Source organism: Oryctolagus cuniculus, chromosome 5, assembly GCF_051225735.1.
Source record: "Oryctolagus cuniculus isolate XC-2025 breed Fujian yellow rabbit chromosome 5, ASM5122573v1, whole genome shotgun sequence".
In the NCBI taxonomy this organism is placed as follows: Eukaryota; Metazoa; Chordata; class Mammalia; order Lagomorpha; family Leporidae; genus Oryctolagus; species Oryctolagus cuniculus.
Window position 1 is genome coordinate 63,211,725 of NC_142871.1, and position 22,188 is coordinate 63,233,912.

General features: G+C 43.6%; 1 protein-coding gene across 1 annotated transcript in view; it reads left to right on the forward strand.

The window, feature by feature from the left end:
- The window catches only part of SEC63 (SEC63 protein translocation regulator), a 90,942-nt gene that overhangs the window by 17,477 nt on the left and 51,277 nt on the right, over positions 1-22,188 (forward strand). Inside the window, exon 2 of the mRNA NM_001171321.1 lies at positions 19,385-19,484. Coding sequence (NP_001164792.1) covers positions 19,385-19,484 — 100 coding nt within the window. The remainder of the gene's footprint in view (positions 1-19,384; positions 19,485-22,188) is intronic.

A 22,188-nucleotide genomic window follows, 5' to 3' on the forward strand; every position in this document is an offset into this window, starting at 1 on the left:
TCCCCTTGTAGTGGCTTTGTATTTTTGTCTGAAATCAGCTTGCCATAGATGTATAGATAGAATATGGGGTAACTTACTGAGCATAGTAGTGAGGGCCTCATAATATTAGAATTCTTCAAGATTGAATTCTTGACTTCCATCTACACTTAACTGCTTTGGTGATCATTCCAGTCTAAAAGCTTTTAGCTGTTGTCTCTGAGGGTACTTAAAAGATTGGAAAAATGGAATTCAAAGATGTTTATTTTAGTGCAAGAATATTCGAAATTGATGTGATTTTTTCATAATGTGCATTTTCTTGGAACTTTTTGAAGACCACTTATATGTTGAGGACTTCGAAATTTCTATTTCCAGTCTAGACCTCCTTCCTTGAACTATGGCTTGTGTATTGGTGCCTAATCCACATTTGCATTTGGATATCTGGTCTTTCTTAATCTTGATGGGCACAAAATTGACATTTCTTTCCTTTCACCCCCTAATCCTGACCAAAAGAGTACAGCTTAGTAACAACTCTGTTTGGCTTTTCAGGCAAAAAGCCTTGGAGTTTTCCTTTCTTTTTTCTTTTTTTTTTTTTCTTTTGAAGATTTAGTTTATTTTATTTGAAAGACAGAGTTACAAAGAGAGGTAGAGACAGAGAGTGAGGTCTTCCATCCACTGGTTCCCTCCCCAAATGGCCACAACGGTCAGAGCTGTGCCGATCCGAAGGCAGGAGCCAGGAGCTTCTTCTGGGTCTCCCACGTGGGTGCAGGAGCCCAAGGACTTGGGCCATCTTCTACTGCTTTTTCAGGTCATAGCAGAGAGCTGGATCCAAGGAGGAGCAGCCAGGACTAGAACTGGCACCCATATGGAAGGCCAGTGCTTCAGGCCAAGGCTTTAACCCGCTGCACCACAGTGCCAGCCCCTTGGAATTTTTCTTGACTCATACTTTTCTTACAGACTGTTAGCATGTCCTGTTGACTTTACCTTTAAAATACTATATTCAGCGGCTGGTATTTGCACAGTGGGTTAAGTCACTACTTATGACACTGGCATCCCATATCCAAGGCATTCCATATCAGGCACTCAACTTCTGTGTGATCCAGCTTCCTGCTAATGTGCCTGATAGTGGACGATGGCCCAGGTACTTGGTCTCTCACCTACATGGGAGACCAGGATGGGGTTCTTGGCTGTTGGCCTCAGTCTGGCCCAGTGCTGGCTGTGTAGTCATCCGGGGAGTGAATCAGCAGATGGAAGATCTCTATCTCCCTCCTCCCAGTCACTCTGCCTTGTACATAAACTAATAAATCCTAGAAAAACATGCTACATCTGGTCTGTTTCTCATCACTCCAATCCCAGTTACTATCTGGTTTATTGACTGAAGTCATGTTTCCTAACTAGTCTTCTTGTTACCCTTGCTCATTGTTTCTTTTCTTGAAATGCTACTAGAGTGATCCTTTTTAGACAGGAACCAGCTCTTAGAATCCCTTGAGACTCTCTATCTCAATCCAAATAGAAGCTCAGATCTTTAGGGTGTTTATCTTTGATCTCCTTTTTTTTTTTTTTTTTAAACCAGTCTCTGTTTTTCCTACTCCAGCCACAGCAGCCTCTGCTGGAGTTAACTAAGTAGAGGTAATAGAGGTACATGCCTTCCCTCAGACCCTCAGTGTTGTTTCTCCTGTTGTTATCCACCCAAGGTTCTTTGACACACTCGCTCTTCAAAGAGAGCTGGGCAAGGTTTTTATTGGGTTGGGGAGGTTGAGGCAGCATCCTCTAGGTTTTTGACTTACCCCCTGGGCACAGTTTGCCATTTGCCCAGTGGTTTGTGCAGGTCCTGTTGTACCTCTTGCACATGACGTGACCAAAATGGCAGTGTCGCTCACTATTGCCGCCCCAGGAAGGTCACATGTCAGTTACATTGGACTCTCCTGGGCGTGTGTGCAAGTAGGGAAGATCTCTGTCAGGGCAGAGGTGGCCTTACTTTTAAGGCTTAGGAGCTTCTTATTCCCAATTGGCTGGGTGTTGTTGGGTGAGGCAGCCCATGGATGCAGTTGGGCAAATGGATGCATGGTTGGGTTGGCAGAATTCTGATTTTGTGAATTAAGTGCTGTTTCTATCCTGTCTCACCTTTGCCTGGAGTGGTTTTCCTCCAGATAGCCAAATTACCTCCTCCTTCATCTCTTGTCTTTGTCCAAATACAGTCTCTCAGTGATGCCGTCCTTAAACATCATGTTAAAAATGTGAAATTTTTATGCAATTTACTCATTTAATTTATTATCTACTGGAATACTTTATGGTCTATGAGAGTAGGGGTTTTTCTTTTGTTTTCTGCTGTGCTCTCAGTTCCAGAAAAGTCTGATACATAGTAGGTACCAAATATATGTTAAATAAAGGAGTCTATCATTCTCTACAAATATTTACAAATAGTGACTATGATATTCCAGGCGGGGCAGTTGTTTATGGTTGAGATACAATCTTCCCCTTAATAGCCTGAGTGCAGAGGAGTCAAAATTGACTTTAATATTCCTGCTGAAGAATGGTGGTGTCGTATGTACAAACTGCAGAGCATGTGCAGTTAGCCCTCTGTGACTGCATCTAGAGTCAGCCAACTGCAGGCTGAAAATAGATAAACAGAAATTGTGTACAGACTTTTTGATTGTCATTATTCCCTAAACAACACAGTATAACAACTATTTATATAGTATTTACATTGTATCAGGTATTATAAGTAATCTAGGGATGGTTTAAAGTATACGTGAGAGGGTCAGTATTGTGGTGTAGCAGAGGCTCTGTATTGTGGTGTAGCAGGTTAAGCCACTGTCTGCAATGCAGGCATCCCAAATGGGTAGAAGATCTCTTTCTCTCTCTGTCTCTCCCTCTCTTTCTCTGTAACTCTGCCTTCCAAATAAATAAATAAATAAATATATTTTAAAGATTTATTTATTTATTTGAAAGGAAGAGTTACAGAGAGGTGAGGGGACGGGTCTTCCGTCCACTGGTTCACTCCCCCCTGACCACAACGGCTGGAGCTGCGCTGGTCCAAAGCCAGGAGCCAGGAGCTTCTTCCGGTTCTCCCACACAGGTGCCGGGGCCCAGGCACTTGGGCCATCCTCCACTGCTTTCCTAGGCCATAGCAGAGAGCTGGATCAGAAGTGGAGCAACTGGGACTAGAATCGGCGACCGTATGACGATGGCTTTACCTGCTATGCCACAGTGCTGGCCCCATAAATCTTTTTTTAAATAAAGTTTGCATGCAGGTGTTTTTAGGTTATATGTAAATATTGTATCATTTTATATAGAGGACTTGAGCATCTACAGATTTTAGTACTGGTTACTGAGGGATGACTGACACAGTGATGAGGAATAAGAAAGGAGCGCTGGGGTCAGCGCTGTGGGTAAAGCTGTTGCCTGCAGTGCAGGCATCTCATATGGGTGCTGGTTCTAATCCCGGCTACTCCTCCTCTTATCCAGCTCTCTGCTATGTCCTGGGAAAGCAGTAGAAGATGGCCCAAGTCCTTGGGCTCCTGCACCCACGTGGGAGACCCAGAAGAAGCTCCTGGCTCCTGGCTTCTGATCTGCATAGCTCTGACCGTTGCGGCCATCTAGGGTGTGAACCAGCAGATGGAAGACTTCTCTCTGTCTCTCCCTCTCACTGTCTGTAACTCTGCCTCTCAGATAAATAAATAAAATCTTTTTAAAAATATAAGAAAGGAGCACTAAAAATGTTGGAATTCTTAAACCTAGAAATTCCACCTCTGGTACTGAGTTATAAGGGATATAGTGTTCGAAATACAAAACCAAAGATACTCTTTTTTGTTTTTTAACAATAAAAAGTTAGTAATAATTTATATGTCTAATTATAGGATGGTAGGTGTAATATGATATAATATTTAGTCACAGTTATATATATGTATAGGGATATATATATAGAGAGGGATATATATATATATATATATATGAAGATAGATAAATAGATAGATAAGGAGAGACAGAAAGAGGGAGAAAGAGAGCTTTCATTTGCTAAGTCACTCTTCCAGATTGCTGCAATTGGCTGCTCTGGGCTAGGCTGAAACCTGGAGCCAAGAACTTCATCTGGGTCTCCACCTGGGTGGCAGGAACCCAAACACTTGGGCCATCCTCCCCTGCTTTTCTCAGGCCATTAGCTGGGAGCTGGATCAGAAGTGGAACAATTGGGACACAAATCTGCACCCGTGTGGGATTGCTGGTATAGCAGCAGGTAGCTTTACCTGCTTCATCACAAGGCTAGCCCTTCACTGAGTGATATTTACAATGAGTTTCTGAAAAGACAGATGTTTAGGACTTTGAAAATTTCAGCTAATGTCATCTTTAAAAAATTTAAAAAAATTTATTTGGAAGACAGAAAGAGATCTTTTTTTTTTTTCCGGCAAACCTCCATCTACTGATTTGTTCTCCAAATGCCTGCAGTGTCCCCACTGGGGCCTAAGCTAGTGCTGAATCTGGGAGCTGGAAACTCAGTCTGGATCTCCCACTTGGATGGCAGGTACCCAACTCCATCACCAGGAAGCTGGAATTGGGAATGGAGCTGGTACTCATAGGCAGGCTCTTTGTTACGGGATACAGGCATACTAAGTGGTATCTTAACTGCTGTGTCAAATATCCGCCCCAGCTAATGCCATCTTCACACAAGCTTCAGCCTCATGTTATCATTTCTCAGTTTAGACACTGGTACATTATACATACTATGCTTATGCTGGGTTTTGTATATCCTGTTCTGCTCTATGACAAACTATCACTTAGCTAACTGCTGAAATAGAAAGAAGCACCAGCTATCAACACTATGGAAATTCTTGAAGACCTTGACTGAAGGTGCCCGCAGCTATCTTTTTTTTTTTTTTTAAAGATTTATTTATTTATTTGAAAGTTAGAGTTACACAGAGCGAGAAGGAGAGGCAGAGAGAGAGAAAGAGAGAGGTCTTCCATCTGCTGATTAACTCCCCAAATGGCTGTTGTGAGTGTGGCTGGACCAGTCCTAGGCCAGGAGCCTGGAACTCCATCCAAGGACTTGGGCCATCTTCTGCTTTCCCAGGTGCATTAGCAGGGAGCTGGATTGGAAATGGAGCTGCCAGGACTCAAACCGGCACCCATATGGGATGCCTGCACTGCTTTAACTCACTGTGCCACAGTGCTGGCTCCCTACAACTATACTTTAAAAGTACAATTTTAATCCCTTACATTTCAGGAAACAGTTATTTTCAAATTCCTCATGTATTTGACCTCAGTATCTTTGTCATCACAGAGCTATTTTCTTTTTTTTTTTCTTTTTAAAGATTTTATTTATTTAGTTGAGAGGCAGAGTTACACACAGAGAGGAGACAGAGAAAGGTTTTCCATCTGCTCGTTTGCTTTTGCTGGTTTTTTTTTTTAAAGATTTTTTATTTATTTATTTGAGAGGTAGAGTTACAGACAATGAGAGGGAGAGATAGAGAGAAAGGTCTTCCTTCCATTGGTTCACTCCGCAGATGGCCACAACGGCCGGAACTGTGCCGATTCGAAGCTAGGAGCCAGGTGTTTCTTCCTGGTTTCCCATGCAGGTGCAGGGGCCCAAGGACTTGGGCCATCTGCCTTCCCAGGCTACAGCAGAGAGCTGGATTGGAAGATGAGCAGTGGGACTAGAACCACTGCCCATATGGGATGCCAGCGCCACAGGTGGAGGATTAACCTACTGTGCCACGGCGCCGGTCCCAGCAGTGTATTTCATTGTCTCCACTGAGAAGGTGGTTTTTGGCACCTAGTGGATAGAGACCATCTTGCTCCTCTACTTCCTGTAATGTACAGAGCAGCCCTCCACAACAAACTATGTAATACAGGTATTCCAAACTATCAGTGGGGGCCAGGTTGAAAAATTCTGCTGTATAGTACTTGTTTTAGTACCATAAACGGAAAAACATTGTGGTAGGTAAGCATACAATGTAATTTTGTGCTTCTGTCCAGTCAAGTACCAGCTTTGGAAGACTGAATAGCCCTTGATGTGTTTAAACCACTTGGTTTGTTTTTGTTGGCACTTATACTGCCTAGGCATTCTCGAGGGCTGTGAACTTTGGTTGTGGGATAGTTCTGCTCTAATTTTTTTTTTTTTTTTTTTTAAGTTCAAGAAACTTTTCAGTTGTCTTTTGAGACATACTCTTTTGCTAGAGTATGCACAGAGTATAGGTGGCAGATGAATGCAGATTTCCTTAAATCTTCCAATTTAGATAATCCGACTGTGTGCTGTGTGGTGGGAATGCTGAACAATGTGTAGTGAAGCCTCTGTCTCTTCCAAGTCCAACTGGTTCTTAATTGGCTAAGTGTCAGATTCATGTTGATGATGTAACAGAACCTTTAATTTCTGCTACTCCTTTGTGATTAGGATGACTGTGTCACTTTTATTTTTGGTATTCTAGAGTGGCAGTTCTCAAGATTGCACTTTGAAATTATCATACGCCTTTCGTATTTTGAAACATTCTAGGAAACAAACTACTATTAGTGTTTTTCTTGTTTTTAAAAACATTAATAAAGCTACAAAAATTGTCCAAATAAGTGAGACAGTTTTACCATAGGAATATAATATGCATGTACTTGAAAGAGTTTATGAAAAATAAAATTGAAAGATAAGTTTATTTGGCGCAAAATTTTTTTGAAAGGCCAGCACTGTGGTGCAGTGGGTTAAGCTACCATCTGCCAGTACCGGCATCTCTATGGTCACCAATTCAAGTCCTGACAGTTGCTCTTCCAATCCAGCTCTCTGCTAATGTGCCTGGGAAAACAATGGAAGATGGCCCAAGTGCTAGGACCCCTGTCTGCACTTGGGAGACCCGGATGAAGCTCTGGCTCCTGGCTTTGGCTTAGCCCAGACCCGGCCATTGAGGCCATTTGGGGAGTGAACCAGTGGATGGAAGATCTCTCTCTCTATCTCTCCTCTCTCTCTAATTGACTTCAAATAAATAAATAAATCTTAAAAAAATTTTTTTAAATCCATGCATAGTTTTTTTCACAATATGTAATTTCCATGACTTTTTTTTATTTTGAAAGGCAGAGTTGGAGAATGGGAGAAAAAGAGAAAGAGAGATCTTCCATCTGATGGTTCACTTTCTAGATGGCCACAATGGCCAGGGAGCTTCTTCCAGGTCTTCCCACATGAGTAGTGTCGCTCCCCCTCTTCGTGGAGGAACGACACAGGACCCTGCGCTGTTCTTTCGTCTGCTCGGCCCTCCCCGGGTTTGCTGCTGGTCCTTCCCGGGTTGGCTGCTGGTCCTTCCCGGGTTGGCTGCTGGTCCTTCCACCTCCGTGGAAGGGCGGTTCCCCCTGCCACATTCCCCACTTCCGCGGGGGAGCGGCACACCGCCGGCCGGCTCTCTCGGGGGCTGCATAGGTGTTCCCCTTAGATGTTCCCCTTAGATGTTCCTGGTGCATGCCGTCTCTCTCCTCCTTTATAGTCCTCCTCCGCCAATCCGTGCTCGGCTGCCCACACGCCGAGTACGCTGCTCTCCTCCAATCAGGAGCAAGTTCTACAGTTTATTGGCTGAACTGGAGGCAGCTGTGTAGAAGCTGTTTTCTTCTCTCCCAGCGCCATATTGTGGGAGAGCAGATGCATAGAATAAGTCTTAATTCCAGTAACTTAGTCTAGTCCGGGTTGCTCCCCACAGATCCCCCTTTCTTTTTATTTTTTGGCGTTGATACGCGCCTGTCTTCGGTGTCCCGCGGCACACACTCTGCTCTACTTGCTAGAGTTGCCACAGGCTCTTACAAGTCCTATCAATCAGGCAAACCGAATCCGGGTCCTCTCTTCGCCATGTTGTGAGGAGGTTTTTAGGCGCTGATGCGTGCCTGTGTTCGGTGCCCTGCAGCGCATGCTCTGCTCTGCCTGCAGGGGCTTACAAGCCCTAACAATCAGGCAAACCGAATCCAAGCCTTCTCATTGCCGTATTGTGGGGGAGACTTATTAGTGTTGGTTCGTGCCTATCTTCGGTGACCTGCAGCTCATACTCTGGTCGAGCTGCCTGCTGGTACTTATCGCCCTAATCAGGCAGACCGAATCTAAGCCTTCTCATTGCCATATTGTGGGGAGACTATTGATGTTAATAACGTGCCTGTCTTCGGTGACCTGCGGTGCATAAGCTGCCAGCCGCCCACAGGTGCTCATCGCCTCACTAATCAGGCAGACCGAATCCAAGCTCTCTCACTGCCATGTTGTGGGGAGGCCTTTCTATTTCTCTATTTCTCTATCTCCGGGCATTCCTATTTCTCCCATTTTACTTCTATCTTCCAGCATTCCTATTTCTCTCATTTTACTTCTAAACTTCTGTTTCTCTTATCCCCGCGGCTTCCCGGCGCCCGCCCCGAGGCTGCTTCTCGGCGGCTTTCCGGCTCTGAGCCGCTTCAGCCCGCGCCTCTCTCATCTGTGCGGCTTCGCACTAGCCCCGTGTTCCCTATCTACTTGAGCCCCGCACGCTCTGTCTGCGCGCGGCAGCCTCCGCGAGTCACACAGCGTAGCTTACGTCTCCGCCACTAGCATTCAATCTAAGTTCCCCGGGCTAACCTGGCGAATTCAACCCAGCTCACGTCTCCGCCCCACGATTTGGCTTCCCGTCCTTTGCTCCCCGGGCTAATCAGACGGATCCCAACCAGGCTTACGTTTCCGCTTCTGGTTTTAACTTTTCACCCCCTATTCCCGGGCTAACTTGAGAATCCCAAAGTGGCTTTCGTTTCCGCCTCGGCCTGCCCCCCGCGGCTTCAATTTCCCTAACATTTTTCTCTACCCGGTATATTTCCCCAAGCTTTCCTCCAACAATACTCCTCCCTCATTTCTCCTGGCTTCTCCCCACAGTCCGTATCCGAGCCTGTTTGTTCTAGCTTTCACTTTCGCTTTCGCCCTTAGAGATTTCTCCCAGCTTCCCCCCGTAGTCCGTATCTGAGTCTATGCCTAGGCTTTCAATAGCTTCTTCCGGCACCTTTTTCGTCCGGCTTTTCCCTAGGCTGTTTGCTAGTCTCTCTCTCCGGTATTTTCCACTTCTTCCCGCCTAAGTTTCCTATCCGTCCTAGGTTTCCTATCCGTCCTAGGTTTCCTATCCGAGTCACGGCACCATTATGTCGCTCCCCACTTCATGGAGGAACGACACCAAACCCTGCCCAGGCTTCATATCCGAGTCACGGCACCATTATGTCGCTCCCCCTCTTCGAGGAACGACACTAAACCCTGCCTAGGCTTCATATCCGAGTCACGGCACCATTATGTCGCTCCCCCTCTTCGTGGAGCAACGACACTAAACCCTGCCTAGGCTTCATATCCGAGTCACGGCACCATTATGTCGCTCCCCCTCTTCGTGGAGGAACGACACAGGACCCTGCGCTGTTCTTTCGTCTGCTCGGCCCTCCCCGGGTTTGCTGCTGGTCCTTCCCGGGTTGGCTGCTGGTCCTTCCACCTCCGTGGAAGGGCGGTTCCCCCTGCCACATTCCCCACTTCCGCGGGGGAGTGGCACACCGCCGGCCGGCTCTCTCGGGGGCTGCACAGGTGTTCCCCTTAGATGTTCCCCTTAGATGTTCCTGGTGCATGCCGTCTCTCCTCCTTTATAGTCCTCCTCCGCCAATCCGTGCTCGGCTGCCCACACGCCGAGTACGCTGCTCTCCTCCAATCAGGAGCAAGTTCTACAGTTTATTGGCTGAACTGGAGGCAGCTGTGTAGAAGCTGTTTTCTTCTCTCCCAGCGCCATATTGTGGGAGAGCAGATGCATAGAATAAGTCTTAATTCCAGTAACTTAGTCTAGTCCGGGTTGCTCCCCACAAGTAGCAGGGGCCTAAGCACTGGGCCATTCTCCATTGCTTTTCCCAGGCCATTAACAGGGAGTTGGATCAAAGTGGTATAGTCAGGACACAAACTGGCACCTTTAAGAGATGCCAGTGTCACAGATGGTGTCTTTACCAGCTATGCCACAACGCCTACCTCATTCCATGCTGTTTGTAAAGTACCTGGCATCTTGACTAGATTCAGAGGAACTTTGTGTAGCTAGAAAGTTCATGTGTATCTTTTAGACTTTTGGGACTATTGCATATGATTTTCTGATTTTTGTTACTATTTTCTTAGGTCCTTAGGGATTTAAGAATCTTTACATTTTGGGAATAGAAGTTGTACATCATTTTCTTTTAATACTTTATATTGAGGGGCCAGTGTTGTGGCATGGTGAGTTAAGCTATTGCTTGCCATGCCAGCATCCCATATTGGAACAGTGGTTCAAGTCCCTTCACAATGGTTCAAGTCTCCTCTGATACAGTTTCCTACTAATGTGCCTGAGAAGAAAGTGGAAAGAAGATGATCGAAGTACTTGGGTCCTTGCCACCCACGTTGGGGATCTGAATGGAGTTCTAGACTCCTGGCTTCAGCAGCCATTTGGGAGTGAACCATCGAATGGAAGATCTTTTTCTGTCTCTGCCTCTTCATCTCTCTGTCACTTTGCCTTTCAAATAAAGTAAGTCTTAAAAAATAGTTTACAGTGAAATAAATTATGTATCTGTTATTTGGCTTTATTAGTTTTAGTAACCTATATACAGGCATGTTCTGAAATTTCTCATTGGTTTTTGTAATCCTTAAAAAAAACAAAATCTATATTGATGTATTTATTGTTAGTGAAAAATGAAGTCAGACTTTTCATGATATTTTGATTTCGTTGATTGATTGAACAGTGAGCACTCCTTTGCCAATTGGATTTCTGCAGTATATATTTTTTGTGAGTTGAATAGTTAATCTCACCTTCATTTTTTTTTTTGACAAGATATACTTGAAGTAAGAAAAAGCTGTTTTACCAAGTGTTGTTCCATATTCACAAAAGTGTACTTTTTATTTCATTAAAAATATCTTAAAATTTATCTCCTGTCTTCGACACATGCCTACAACAGCCACAGCTGGGCCAAGTCAAAACAGGAACCATGAACTCAGTCTGGGTCTCCCTTGTGGTTTTTAGTACCCCGGCTCTGACTCATCACCTGCTGCCTCCAAGGGTGCACATCAGTAGGAAACTGGAATGGGGAGCGGAGGTGGAGCTCACAACGTGCCAAGTGGCTCTAACCAATATGCTAAGCACCCACCTCTGTATTTTTTGTTGTTATTATTATTATTATTATTTAAGATTCTTTATTTGAAAGGCTGAGTTAGAGAGAGAGAGAGAGAGAAAGAGAAAGAGAAAGAGAAAGAGAAAGAGAAAGAGAGGATGTTCCATCTGCTTCACTCCCTGGCTGCAGTAACCAGGTGTGGGCCATGCTGAAGCCAGGAGCCAAGAATTCAGTCGTGGTCTCCTGCATAGGTGACGGGCCCAAGTACTTGGGCCATTTTGTACTGTCTTCCTAGGCATATTAGCAGAGAGATGTATCAGCAGCGAAGCAGATGAGACTTGAACTACCACTCCAGTATGGGATGCTGGTGTCCCAAGCTATAGCTTAACCTGATGCACTACAACACCAGTCTTACCTCTGTCCTTTTAATTAAAAATGTATATTTTGGGGTATGTGTTTGGTGTGGATGCCTTCATCCCATATTGGGTTCCCTGGTTCAAGTCCTGATCATAGCTACTTCAGTCCCACCCCTTGGTAATGTACATCCCAGAACATAGTAGGCTCTTGGCTTTGGCCTGGTCCAGCCCTGGCTGTTGTAAGCATTTGGGGAGTGAACCAGTGGGTGGAAGATCTCTCTCTGTGTTTCTCTCTCTGCCTTTTAAGTAAAATGAAAATAAAGATATTAAAAAGTAAGTTTGAGTATTTAAAGTTTTTTAATAAAATATTTATTTATTTGAAAGGTAGAGTTATAGAGTGGCAGAAGCAGAGAGAGAAGGTCTTCCATCCTCTGGCTCACTCCCCAGATGGCCACAATGACTGGAGCTGAGCCTTTCTGGAGCCAGGAGCTTCCTCTGGGTCTCCCACACAGGTGCAGGGGCTTACTCCGGGTCTCCCACGTGGGTGCAGGGGCCCAAGGACTTGGGCCATCTCCTACTGCTTTCCCAGGCCATAGCAGAGAGCTGGATTGGAAGTGGAGCAGCTGAGTCTTGAACTGGCACCCATATGGGGTTCCGGCACTGCAGGTGGTGGTTTTACCCACTATGCCACAGCGATGGCCCCATATTTAGTTTTTGATCTCTTTTGGATATGTGGAGTATTTGCAAATGTCTTAAAAGTGAAAACATACACATAGTTTAAATTTATTTTAATAATTTGTTTATATTTATGTTGTTTTGATACCACCCAGAAAATATAATATCAGTGTAAAAGAATTTATGGGTGCTAAAGTTGAGTATGATAGACTTGGTTACTGATATTCTTGGGTGATACGTGCCCAGAACATTTAGAAGTAAATCATATTGATGTCTGCAGCTTAGTGTAAAATAGTTCAGATGAAAATGAGAGGAAAGGGGAAAAAGGAAATTGAGAGAAAGCCGAGTGACAACCTGTTAGTAATTGGTGAATTTGAGTGAAGAATATTGTTCATTGTAATGTTCTTTCAGTGTATGATTGTGTGACTAATTTTGAAACAAAGTGTGGGAGGGGAGGGGCAAGTGTTGTGGTACAAAGGGTCAAGTGCTGCTTGGGACACCTCTATCTCATATTTGAGTACCAGTTAGAGTCCCAGCCACTCTGCTTCTGATCCAGCTCCTTGCTAATGTGCCTGGGGAACAGCAGATGATGACTTGACTTTGTCAGTCTATGCCACCCACATAGGCGGCTCAGGCTTCTGGCTCCTGACTTCAGCCTGGCTCAGCCCTGGCTGTTGTGGCCATTTGGAGAATGAACCAGTAGATGGACCTCTCTCTGTCACACACATTCTTTTAAATAAATTAATAAGTATGTGGAGAATATTTTATAGTCATAGGGAATCAAAATATGTTTTCAATTTTTATTTATGAGTGTGTGTGTGTGTGTGTGAGAGAGAGAGACAGAGAGAGAGAGAGAGAGAGAGAATGAATCAGAGTTCTCATTTACTTGTTAAGTCTTCAGATGCTTGCAGTGGGCTGGGTCTGGGCCTAGGCAAAGCTGAAAGCCAGGAACTCAACCTAAGTAATTGGCAGGAAGCTGGACTCAGGAGCCAAAGCCAGGTGTGATTCAGATATTCAGATGTAAGCCATGGACATTTTTTTTTTTTTTTTTTTGACAGGCAGAATTAGACAGAGAGAGACAGAGAGAAAGGTCTTCCTTCCGTTCGTTCTGGCCTCTATGGCTGGCACGCTGCGCCGATCTGAAGCCAGGAGCCAGGTACTTCCTCCTGGTATCCCATGTGGGTGCAGGGACCCAAGCACTTGGGCCATCCTCCGCTGCCTTCCTGGGCCACAGCAGAGAGCTGGACTGGAAGAGGAGCAACTGGGACAGAATCCGGCGCCCCAACCGGGACTGGAACCTGGGGTACTGGCGCCGCAGGCGGAGGATTAGCCTAGTGAGCCGCGGTGCCAGCCAGCCATGGACGTCTTAACCCATGTCTTAACTGCTAGGTTGAATGTCTGCCCCCAAAATAATAAATTTAATGAATATGTTTTAGTAGTACAAGAGATGTTGTACCAGGATAGAAATATATTCCATCAGAATAAAATTATATGGGAGAGGCAGAATTACAGGCTTATTTCTGAATTTTTGTTAATGGATGATGGTGGGTTTGAAATTGTGATGGCTTTTAAAATTTTGTGTGAAACATTTAAGAGCAATGGAACTATTTTATTTTAAAATGTCAGGTTTTTTTTTTGGTCAGAAATGACATGACATCCTCAGTGGGTTTCAAACTTTTGATGAAAAATTGGAAGTCTACAAGAAGATACATGATTTTTCTCTTCTGGTAAACAGACAAGCAAGTACGAAGATGTCAGATTTGGCTGACATTCTTCCAGCTCTTATGGGTTCTCTGGATATGTTGCTAAGAGTTCATTCAGTTATACTACAGACTGGCAGATTGTCCTTGCAAAGGACCATGTAACTGTTTCAGCAAAGGCACCATATAGCTTGTGAAGCACAATCTTAATAACCTCATGCCAAACCTGGACTGTCCCAACAACTTTATAAAGGCCAGATCTTGACAACAGTCAGGATCCACTGTGCTGTTTGTTTTTAAATTACAAAACTGATTTATGACCTTGGAATTCTCTGTTTTCTGTATACTTTTCTTTACTTTTCTTTCTTTATAAAATTTTTTTAAAAGTTTTATTTATTTATTTGAAAGTCAGAGTTACACAGAGAGAAGAGAGACGGGGGGGGGGGGTCTTCTATATGATGGTTCACTCTCCAATTGGCTGCAACTCTGGAGCTGTGCTGATCCGAAGCCAGGAGCTTCTTCCGGGTCTCCCATGTGGGTGCAGGGGCCAAGGACTTGGGCCATCTTCTACTGCTTTCCCAGGCCATAGCAGAGAGTTGGATCAGAAGAGGAGCAGCCAAGACTCAAACTGGTACCCATATGGGATGCGGGCGCTTCCGCCAGGGTGTTAACTTGATGTGTCACAGCACCTGCCCTCTTCCCTCCTTCCCTCCCTCCCTCCTTTCTTCCTTTCCTTTCCTTTCCTTTCCTTTCCTTTCCTTTCCTTTCCTTTCCTTTCCTTTCCTTTCCTTTCCTTTCCTTTCCTTTCCTTTCCTTTCCTTTCCTTTCCTTTCCTTTCCTTTCCTTTCCTTTCCTTTCCTTTTCTTTCCGTTTCGTTTCTTTTCTTTTCTTTTCTTTCTTTCTTTCTTTCTTTCTTTTTTCTTTTCTTTCTTCTTCTTCTTTTTTTTTTTTTGTTAAAGATTTATTTATTTGAAAGCAAGAGTTACAAAGAAAAGAGACAGAGATCTTCCATCACTCCCCAAATGGCTGCAACAGCCAGGGCTTGGCCAGGCTGAAGCCAGGAGTGTCTGGGGGATCTCCCATGTGGGTGCAGGACCCCAAGTACTTGGACCATGTTCCACTGCTTTGTCAGGTGCATTAGCAGGGAGCTGGATGAGAAGTGAAGCAGCTGGGACTCAAACTGGCACCCATATGGGGTGCTGGCACTGCAGGTGTTAGCTTTACCCACTATACCACAATGCTGGCCCCTGGAACATTTCTTTAAAAACTACATTGTCAGTTAATGATATTCCAAACGATTTTTAGTAGCCATGAAACCAGTAATTCTATAAACCAAAAAAATTTTATAAATGAACTTACTGCTATACTAAAAGTCTTATTAAAAATTTATCTGGAAGGATTTGTGATAGTTACTTTGACTTGAGGTCAGGGTACAGAGATTTGGAATGCATGCCATGTGCAATGAATATTTAGTTGTATTGGACATATAAATGCCACTGTGTTAATATGCAAAACATACCCTGTGATACTTAGTGAGTGACTTAAATATTCTGCTAAAAGGTTAAGATTTCATTTTTAGGTTAAGAGTGTGGCATACACGGTGCAGGTACATACTGTGTAAGACTGTGGGTGCTGAAAAGCACATATACTTCTCTTGGCCAAGGATGTTACAAGAACATTTCTTTAAATAGATCAAGCTGTCTGGTACATAAGGAGACATCACCATTATTCACATAAAACCTTATCAAACTTTGATTTTATTCTTGAAAATGGTAGGCTGTAAAGGTTTAATTAAGTGAAATACAGATTAAATTGCAAGTGGTATTTTGAAAAGTATTCATAATATAACCTTATGAAAGTTAGAAAATTTAATATTTCTGTGATCTCATTGTTAGACCCCATTCTGGCTTTGTCTCTTGTCTCAATGATGTCCTTTATAACAAAAGATCAGTTCTGAATCACGTATCATATTTAGTTGGCATGTTTCTTTACTTTCCTTCAATCTAAAATAGTTTTTCAGTCTTTCTTGACTTTAAATGTTACAGGCCAATTATTTAGTAGAATGAACTGTAATTTAGGTTGTCATTAGATTCAGATTTTGTTTCTTAGGCATTAGTATCATAAAACTGAGTGTGTGGTGTTCTCTGCATTCTACTATGATTTCAGTTTGTTCTTTGGTGATGTTCCTTGAACACATGATTAAGGTGGTAACTGTCAGATTAGTTAGTATTAGTTTCATTTTGTTGTTACAACAAATACTACAAATTTAGTGACTTAAAACAACAGATTTGGGGCCAGTGCTATGGCATAGCAGGTAAAGCTGCCACTTGCAGTGCTGGCATCCCATATGGGTGCCAGTTTGAGTCCCGGCTGCTTCACTTCTGATCCAGCTCTCTGCTATGGCCTGAGAAAGCAGTAGAAGATGTCCCAAGTCCTTGGGCCCCTGCACTCATGTGAGAAACCTGAAGAAGCTCCTGGCCGTTGTGGCCATCATGGAAGTGAACCAGAGGATGGAATCTCTCTCTCTCTCTCTCTCACTGCCTCTGCTTCTCTGTAGTTCTGCCTTCCAAATAAATAAATAAATAAATCTTAAAAAAAAAAAATTCAGGGGCCAGCACTGTAGCATAGAGGCTAAAGCTGCCGCCTGCAGTGCCGGTATCCCATATGGGTGCCATTTCGAGTTCTGGCTGTTCCACTTCCGATCCAGCTTTCTGTTATGGCCTGGGAAAGCAGTAGAAGAAGGCCCAAGTCCTTAGTCTCCTGCACCTGTGTGTGAGTCTCAGAAGAAGCTTCTGGCTTCCGATCAGTTCAGCTCCAGCCATTGCAGCCATTTGGGGAGTTCCAGTGGATGGAAGATATCTCTCTCTCGCTCTCCCTTTCTCCCTCTATCCCTCTGTCTCTGCCTCTCTTTAACTCTGCCTTTCAAATAAATAAATTTTTCAGTTTTGGAAACCAGAAGTTCAAAATCAGTTTTACAGGGTGGAAGCCACAGTGTTGGTGGGGATAGTTCCTTCTGGAGGCTTTTCAGTAGAATCTGCTTCCTTTTTTCTGCTTCCAAAGATTGCCTGTATTCCTTGGCTTGTGGTATGTCTCTCATCTTCAAACAGAGCATCTCCTCAATATCTGTTTCATTATATCCTTTGTCTTTGACCCTTGACCTTTCTGCCTAAGCACCGCTATGATTATATTAGTCGCATTAGGATAATTTCCTTATTTCAGGAACCTTCATTTAGTCACATTTAGTCCCCTTGCCATTTAAAATAATAGGTTCTAGGTGTTAGACTGTGGGCCTCTTGGGTGGACCATTATTCAACCTGTCATGCTTGCTTACTATAAACTCATTCTTTTCTTCTTTGCAGTTAAGATTTTAGGGGAATAGATTGGGATTCCTGGTTCCTGTTATTGGCAGATACCATTTAGAAACCAAGATCTGGAATATATATGTGTGTATATAGAGCTGCATCTGTATTTCTATACTAAAAGACACCGATTAGAGGTGGTAATTTGGCTCCTATTTAATCTAGACATCCATAATAAACATAAGTGTGTCATTGTCTTTTCAACTAGCTCTTTTGTCAGGGAGATCTTGATGATAGCATCATTATCAAGCTTGTTTCTGGAGAGGGCGCTCTTCTGAGGATATTTGAGCTGCAATGTCTTAGGCCATTGGAGGGTGGGTGACATGTGGAACTGACTTATTCTGTGATTGGGACTTCAGAGCTCTCGGATTTGGATTTGGCTTGCAGTGAGCAAGGACATCTTTCCTTTTTACACTATCTTGTGAGAAGTAGATTTTTATTTTTTTGACAAATTTTTTAAACTTGGGAGAATAATTCAAACCAAGTGATTGTGATAACTTTAGCAAAAACAATACATGGTATTTAGGTTTGATTCAATGTCTAATTGATTCACAGATTTTTTTTCTTGTTGACTAAAATAATAGTTTTTGTCACAACTGTATATAAATTTGCCTTAACTTTATGGTTCTGGATAACAGTTTAACATAGAATAATGAGAATTTATGATTTTTTAAAAAAATTTTATTTCATTTAGAGAATGACAGAGACAGAGAGATCTTCAGTCTGTTGATTCACTTCCCAAATGCCCGTAACAGCTAGGGCTGGGCAGGTTAAAGCCAGGATTCTGGAACTCCATCTGAGTCTCTCCTGATGGTTGAGTGGGGGCCTAAGTATTTGAGCTGTTTCAGGCTACCTCCTGTGGTATGTGTTAGCAGGAAGCTGAAGCAGAAGCAGAAGAGAAGCTGTCACTTGAAACCAGGCAGTCCGATAAAGGAATGTGGGTAGTTACTTTTTTTTTTTTTTGACAGGCAGAGTTAGACAGTGAGAGAGAGAGAGACAGAGAGAAAGGTCTTCCTTTTTCCATTGGTTCACCCACCAAGTGGCTGCTATGGCTGGTGCGTTGTGGTGCCCGCTGCGCCGATCCGAAGCCAGGAGCCAGGTGCTTCCTGCTGGTCTCCCATGTGGGTGAAGGGACCCAAGCACTTGGGCCATCCTCCACTGCACTCCCGGGCCACAGCAGAGAGCTGGACTGGAAGAGGAGCAACCAGAACAGAATCCGGCGCCCCAACCAGGACTAGAACCCTGAGTACTGGTGCCGCAGGTGGAGGATTAGCCTAGTGAGCCGCGGTGCCAGCCCGAGTGGTTACTTAACCACTGCACCACAGTGCTCATCTTAGAATTTGTGATTTTGAATTTTACTCTTTGCTATTGTTTTTACTGAAAGTTGATTTTTATGTTAAATCTCCAAATTATGGCTGGCGCCGCGGCTCACTAGGCTAATCCTCCACCTTGAGGCGCCAGCACACCAGGTTCCAGTCCCAGTCAGGGCGCCAGATTCTGTCCCGGTTGCCCCTCTTCCAGGCCAGCTCTCTGCTGTGGCCAGGGAGTGCAGTGGAGGCTGGCCCAAGTACTTGGGCCCTGCACCCCATGGGAGACCAGGAGAAGTACCTGGCTCCTGGCTTCGGATCAGCCCGGTGCGCCGGCCGCAGCGCGCCGGCCATGGCGGCCATTGGAGGGTGAACCAACAGCAAAAGGAAGACCTTTCTCTCTGTCTCTCTCACTATCTACTCTGCCTGTCCAAAAAAAAAAAAAAAAAACCAAAAAACAAAACAAAAAAAACCTCCAAATTATGTTGGTTGTATACGTTAAGAAGATTAAATTAGATTTTTGATTTGAGGATCTTTTGTTAGGCAATTATTTTCATGTTTGAAGAATGTAATTTCTAATTAGCTTCTTTGATAAACCAATTTTGACTACTTTATACTTTTCCTTCTGTAAGAGAAAAGACTGGAGTAGTGAACTTCTCAAAAATTATTTTGTGACTATAAACATTTTGGTTTCAGGACAGTTTCTATGTTTTCAATAAGAAGTTAATTAATTCTCACATGAAAAATGGTTGTCTGGTAGTTGAATAAAGTATTTCAAAATGACTGTTCTAAATGGCAGAATCTTGTGAATTTTTAAAAGGTTATTTGAATAAGCAGTAGTTTCATGTTCCAGTAAAATATTAGTATGGTAATAAAGGTTAGGATGGTATTAACTCTGGTTTTACCTTCATGTGGAAAATGTTTTAACCCATCTTATTTTTCTTTCTTGACAGAGCAAATTCGATTAAAGAATATCAGAAAAGTGTATGGAAGATGTATGTGGTATCGTTTACGGTTATTAAAACCTCAGCCGAATATTATCCCTACAGTAAAGTAAGTAATGGTTTCAATTTAAAAAAATACATAGTGCTTATATACTCTTTGCTGGGAATCACACTAAACAGTGGTGTATAATGTAATCAGACACTGTGTAAAGAAGCTGTAGCCTGTGGTCTCGGTAAGGTATAATTAGTAAGTATCGCAGCTGTCTGGACAGAATGGTTTAGAAATCCAAAGGACAAGGGAGAGTGTGCTTCTGACTAGGGAGAGGAGGACAGAGAGAGAAATGACTCGAATTTTACCTTAAAGACTACAGCATCTTTAAAAGATTTCAAAAGCTGGGAGATGTCATGGTCAGTTTGCATTTCCTGGTGACAAAGATTGTTGGGCACATACCATATGCCAGGTGCTTTGTACTGGAATGCTTCAAAAAAGTCATGGAAAAACAGAATTCAGTGGTAAGTTTGTTTTGGTTCCAAAAATTTTGAAATCTGTGCATTGACAGGGTCTTCAAAAAGGTCATAGACAATGCATACTATAAAAAACCTTCTATGACTGGATTTCAAAATTTTTGGGACAAAAATTTATCTTTTAATTCCATTTTCCATGATTTTTTTGAAGTTTCCTCATATGTTATATTATTTGATTACATGTGAAATTCAAGGTAAATGTTCTTACATTTTCCTCAAACTGAGGATAGGGAGGAAGAAGAGGTAATGTGACCAAGCTCACACAGCTGAAGATAGTGGAGCAAGGGCCCTGGTCATCTTTACTTTGGCAAATCTGTCTGCTTACACAGCCTACTGGCATCTTCTGTTCGATCAGGTTGTGGGATGTGTTGGTTTGGAGCTTAGGCTTTGGACCTTTCCTTGAAGTCTTCAATAGCGGTAGTAGGGATATTAAATGAATAAGAGGTAAAAGAGTTTCTGTTATTGGAGAGCTTTTCTTTTCTTTATATATATTTTTTAATAGATTTATTTATTTACTTGAGAGTCAGAGTTACACAGAGAGAGAAGGGGAGGCAGAAGAGAGAGGTTTTCCATCTGCTGGTTCACTCCCCAGTTGGCTGCAATGGATGGAGCTGTGCTGATCCGAAGCCAGGAGCCAGGAGCTTCTTCCATGGCTCCTATGCGGGTGCAGGGACCCAAGGACTTGGGCCATCTTCTACAGTTTTCCCAGGCCACAGAAGAGAGTTGGATCAGAAGTAGAGCAGCTGGGACTCGAACTGGCGCCCATATGGAATGCCAGCACTGCAGGTGGCAGCTTTACCTGCTATGCCACAGTGCCGGCCCCTATATTTTATTTTTTAAAAGATTTAATTATTTAAAAGGCAGAGTGACAAAGAATGAGGAAGATAGATTTTCTGTCCACTGTTCATTCCCCATATGGTCATTACAGCCCAGTGTGGGCCAGTCTGAAACCATGAGCCTGGAATTCCATCCTTGTCTCTTACGTGGGTAGCAGAGTCCAAAGTAAACTGTTCCGTTATCCACTGCTTTCCCAGGTGCATTAGTAGGAAGTTGGATTGGAAGCAGAACAGCCAGGACTTGAACCAGCACTCTGATACTGGATGCTGGCATCTCAAGTGGTGATTTAACCTGTTGCACCACAATGTCAGCTCCACGGAGGGCTTTATTGCCTACATCTGTCCATCCAGTAAGTGGGAAGACCTAACAGAAGAAATTGGTAAAACTGGGACTGGCACTGTGGTATACCTGGTAAAGCTGTCACCTGCAGCTTTGGCATCCCATGTGGGCACTAATTGAGTCCCAGCTGCTGCGCTTCCAATCCAGCGATCTGCTATGGCCTGTGAAAGCAGTAGAAGATGGCCCAAGTCCTTGTGCCCTGGCACTCATGTGGGAGACCCAGAAGAAGCTCCTGGCTTCGGATCAGCACAACTCCGTCTGTTGTTGCCAATTGGGGAGTGAACCAGTGGATGGAAGACCCCTCTCTCTCTCTCTTTCTGCCTCTTCTTATCTCTCTGTGTAACTCTGACTTTTAAATAAGTAAATAAATAAATCTTTTTTTTTTTTAAGAGCAGGTAGAACTGATTTTTTATTTTTATTTTTATTTTTTTTATTTTTTGACAGGCAGAATGGACAGTGAGAGAGAGAGACAGAGAGAAAGGTCTTCCTTTGCCGTTGGTTCACCCTCCAATGGCCGCCGCGGCCGGCGCGCTGTGGCCAGCGCACCGCGCTGATCCGATGGCAGGAGCCAGGTACTTCTCCTGGTCTCCCATGGGGTGCAGAGCCCAAGTACTTGGGCCATCCTCCACTGCACTCCCTGGCCACAGCAGAGAGCTGGCCTGGAAGAGGGGCAACCCAGACTAGAACCCGGTATGCCGGCGCCGCAAGGTGGAGGATTAGCCTAGTGAGCCGCGGCGCCGGCCCAGAACTGATTATTTTTAAATCTTGGTTTAAATAATGATGATAGTTTTAATTATAGCTGTGTTACTTTAGTGTCTTAAATATGTTTTCTGTGTTTTTTTGTTTGTTTGTTTGTAAGGTTTAACTTTAGCTAGTTCCTTTGTAAGAAGAGGGAAATGTTTAGCTTTGGTGTTGATTCTTCATTGATATGAAACTTTTGGCTGTTCATAAATGTTGGTTCTTGTTTTAAATTAAACTTTCATGGAGCAGCCAGGCAAATTCTTTTGGCCTCCAAATCCTTGTTCCGATTTTATTCAGCATTTTGTGGGTATCTGAACCTCAACTTTGAAGGGAAAAAAAACTCAAGCTCTTTTCAGTGATTAATTGATTGA